At 40.4% G+C, this 4,353-nt stretch overlaps 1 protein-coding gene across 1 annotated transcript; it reads left to right on the top strand.

Moving 5' to 3' along the window:
- Nucleotides 1-1,210: 1,210 nt before the first annotated feature.
- Nucleotides 1,211-4,337, top strand: LOC121938666 (zinc finger MIZ domain-containing protein 2-like; the record flags this gene model as incomplete). Its single annotated transcript, XM_042481848.1, has 4 exons — nt 1,211-1,379; nt 2,259-2,462; nt 3,353-3,565; nt 4,254-4,337. Coding segments are annotated over 4 exons (670 nt in total), but the record flags the coding sequence as incomplete, so codon positions are not given.
- Nucleotides 4,338-4,353: the final 16 nt, after the last annotated feature.

Raw genomic sequence — 4,353 nt, 5'->3', positions numbered from 1 at the left:
ATTTACTTTTTTAAATATTTATCTTTATTTACAGTCTATGAAAATAGATAAAGATCAGATAAAACCATAGACTGTATTTAATGATCTTTATTTATTTCTTTTTATATTTATCTTACAGTCTATAAAGAGAAATTGCAGAGCAACAGCTGCTGTGCAAAGTAGGACAGACCAGAGTGCAAATTAATAATTTTTAAAAAATCAAAAATGAGTCGTGCAAATCCATAAACAACGGCAAGAAAACCAAAACAGAACAGGTTAACGTCACAGACCACAAACTGTCGTCAAGAAGCGAAATGAAAAGTTTGAGTTTTGCAGTAAAAAAATAAGTTGATGAAGCAGCATTTTATCGTTACATTTGTTCCCAAAGCTCCAGTTTTAAATGGTAAAATATGAGTAGGGAACAAATATGATTGAAGCCACAATTAACAAATTTATGTCACGTAAGAAGACTCGTGAGTTCATGCTTTTAGCTCTGTGAGGTGTCTGTCGAACCTCCTCTTCATCCCTGAAACCACTGAAAATCATGTTTTTAGTCAGATTTTATGGTTTTATTGTGGTATTTTAGCTCTATAGCTTCACTCCAAAGATTAGTGTACAAAATTTTCCTGGTGTTACGAACACCGTAAGTTAAATCAACACTGACGTCTAATGTCGAACCCTGAAAATGTTCCTGTTTCACCTGTTTACTGTCAGTCACACATCAGAGGGGACGTCCAGGTAAATCCTCCTTTTTTTGGACCTTTTTTTTCCTCAAATAAAAAGATTAAAGAATCAAAGTAAAAAAGCAGCGCAGGAGCTTTTTCAGAACGACTGTCAGTGTGAAGAGCTGACAAACATAATTAACACCTATTTCAGTGAAAAAAAATCCCATTTTGGAGATTCCTCCGACACAGAGCGGCTTTTCTGCGAAACATTTCTCACGCCTGACTTTGATCGTCAGACTCTTTAAAACCAAATGAGTTTGATTAGTGATCAGTTTGTGTTTTGTTTTTTTTTGCTTTGTGCTATTTCTGCGAGGTTTTTCATCAACATATGTCAACGTGGCTGCGCTCACCCACTGCTCTGACTCACTGCTCATGACGAAACCACACACACACACACACACACGCACACACACACACACACACACACACGCACACACGCTCGCTCGCTCAGTTCAGTAAGTTCAGAGCGCCCACTCATCTCCCCGTCTCCCCCTCTCTCCCTGCAGTTACTCTGGTAACAGCGGAGGTGCCGGTCTGGGCGTCCGTCCTCCCTCAGACTTCACGCAGGCCGCTGCTGCTGCCGTTGCCGCCGCCGCTGCCACAGCAACTGCAACTGCCACGGCAACTGTTGCAGCAATACAGGAGAAACAGAACCAGGAGCTCAACTATGGCCAGGTAAATGTCTCTGCAGGTAAATGTCTCTGCAGGTAAATGTCTGTGCAGGTAAATGTCTGTGCAGGTAAATGTGCAGGTAAATGTGCAGGTAAATGTCTGTGCAGGTAAATGTCTCTGCAGGTAAATGTGCAGGTAAATGTCTGTGCAGGTAAATGTCTCTGCAGGTAAATGTGCAGGTAAATGTCTCTGCAGGTAATTGTCCCTGCAGGTAAATGTCTCTGCAGCTAAATGTCTCTGCAGCTAAATGTCTCTGCAGGTAAATGTCTGTGCAGGTAAATGTCTCTGCAGCTAAATGTCTCTGCAGGTAAATGTCTGTGCAGGTAAATGTCTCTGCAGGTAAATGTCTGTGCAGGTAAATGTCTCTGCAGGTAAATGTGCAGGTAAATCTCTGTGCAGGTAAATGTCTCTGCAGGTAAATGTCTGTGCAGGTAAATGTCTCTGCAGGTAAATGTGCAGGTAAATGTCTCTGCAGGTAAATGTCTGTGCAGGTAAATGTCTTTGCAGGTTGCTTATTATCAGCACAATGTGCTTAAATTTAAAAAGTTTGTTTAAGATGGAGCTTTTCATTTTTATATGATGCTGGAAAGTTTAATAAATAATAATAAATCAGATGTTTATTACACTCCGACACACCGTGGTCACCAAATTTTATCATCAGGTTCATTTTGGTTAAACCAAAATGAACCTGATGATATCTCCATATCTCACTGAGGAGTCAAAGAAACCTTTAAGCTCGACAGAAACAGTGATTTGATATATATCGTGATATATATCGATATCGACTGATATGAAAAAAAATATCGTGATAAGACTTTTCACTCTGCCCCCTCCGGTACTTCGTGTTTTTACCTCCACTCTCGTACTTCCTCTCCCTCCCAGATGGGTGGAGCGTCCTCCTACAGCACCCAGTTCCTGTCTCACGCGGGCCCCCGCGGCCCTCCGGGGATGGTGTCCTCCAGGCCCGGACCCCCGCCCTCCGGCGGAGGCCTGTATCCGTCTCACCCGGCCCAGACGCAGAAGCTGCCGCAGCATGGAGGCTACCCGGCTCCACAGCAGGGGCTCAAACGGCCTTTTCATTCAGAGGTCAGAGCGCGTTTTTGCGCGCTTTATAATATCGCTGTAAAACTACAAATACAAATCTAAAGAGTCCCCGTCGCAGTGAGAGGCTCGCTCTGCGCACCGTGCAGTTTGTTTTTAGCTCTTTGGATGTTTAAAACCGGGTTGTTGGCGACCTGCTGGAGATAAGCGATCACACATACAAATATAAATGTCTAAACTTTGGTCAATATGGACATGCTACACACAATATAGCTCTGCTAAAAACACGAGCACCAAAGTATTTCTGACACAGCAAACAAGAGAGACACAGAAAATGAGAAATTAAAAAAAACAACAACAAAAACAAAAAATTTAAAAAATAAAATTAAAAAAATATTCATAATTATATATTTGAAATTATTTTACACAATTATTTGAATGTTTAAGCATGTTTTTCCAGCTAATTTCTTGCTTTGTATTTTTTTTATTCTTTTATTTTTTTAAATTGTTTTATTGTTTTTCTTTTTTTCTTTTTTGTTGCAAAGTTTCAGATTATTTTCTTGTATTTTTCACATATTTTTTGCTAACTTCTCGGTCATTTTCTTCTTTTATTGCTTGTTACCTTATTCCCATGCCAATTTGCTCGTGTCTCAAAAGGTTAAATAAATGATGTGTATGTATTGTTATACGTTGGTCCCAAATATAAGCCCGCTGAGTTAAACGCAGTACATCGTTCTTATTATATCACTAAAAATATGTAGAAATACCTTCATCATAAAAGTTGTTTACAGTATTTAAGAGCTCTAAAAGTTTCGTGCAAGTGTTTGAAATTAATAAAAAAGTATTCGATATAATCTGAGCTGTCGGCGGCGACCGGCAGAGGCAGCTGATGAACTCGGTAACTCTTCGTGTCTGTGGTTTTTTCGGGTCTGCAGGGTTTCCCGGTGCAGCAGTACGGCTCTGCCGGGATGTCGGGGTACCCCTCCCAGCCTCTGCAGTACCCCTCAGGTCCGCAGCAGCGCTGTGCCCCCTCCCCCTCCTACCCCTCCAGCCGGATGCCTCTAATGGGACAGTACACGTCCGGATCACACAACCCGGGACAGTTTCCTCCGGGAGCCGGACAGCCCAATCCTCCTCAGTACTACAAGGTATTTATTTACGTTATTTTCGTTACTAATAAAAGCCGGACTGATGCTGGATGTGTGAGGCTGATATTTATATTTAAGAGTTCAAAATATCCACATAAACTGCCTTATTATGCACAAACTGTATGCAGATTTTCAGTAAAAATCTCTTAAAGTTTATTATTTTAAAGAATTTAACATTTATTTATGACTTTTTTTCAGGGGAAAAAAACATAATGCTTCACAATAAAAGCACGAAGATTTAAAACAGGCAGGACAGAAATAAATATATACGAGCAAAACTTAATGTAAAAGAGGAAAAACAAACAAAAAAGCTTAATGTAAGTTAAGAAAAGATGTAAACTATTTAGAGATGAATCAATCAACAGAAAAATTGGAAGCTGTTTTGATTATCAATTATATATCTGAGTCAAAATAAAAGGTTTCTGGTTCCCACTTCTCTTACTTTATGGGTTTTTTTTTGCAATTTTCTGACATGTTAAAAACCAAACACCTATTTTAGAAAATAATGGGCAGATTAATTGGAAATGAAGGGAAATGCTAGTTTAGCCCTCTTTCCACCTGTTTTGGTGATGTTACAAATTCAGTTTTCTGAGCTCAGATCTCTTTTCTTCAGCCGTTTTAACAGTTTCGGGTCCTCAAAGATGAATCGTGAGTCGAGTGTCGTGTTTCTTACGTGTGTTTTCTGCAGTCGGAGCCGTTTAACGGTCAGGGCAACCTGCCGTCTGGAGGAACGGGAGGATACAACGCCTTCACGCAGGCCGCAGTCAACGGGGTAAGACAAGTACGCA

Source organism: Plectropomus leopardus, unplaced genomic scaffold (genome assembly GCF_008729295.1).
Source record: "Plectropomus leopardus isolate mb unplaced genomic scaffold, YSFRI_Pleo_2.0 unplaced_scaffold3081, whole genome shotgun sequence".
NCBI classification, from domain to species: Eukaryota; Metazoa; Chordata; class Actinopteri; order Perciformes; family Serranidae; genus Plectropomus; species Plectropomus leopardus.
This window is presented reverse-complemented; position numbering and strand designations above follow the sequence as displayed.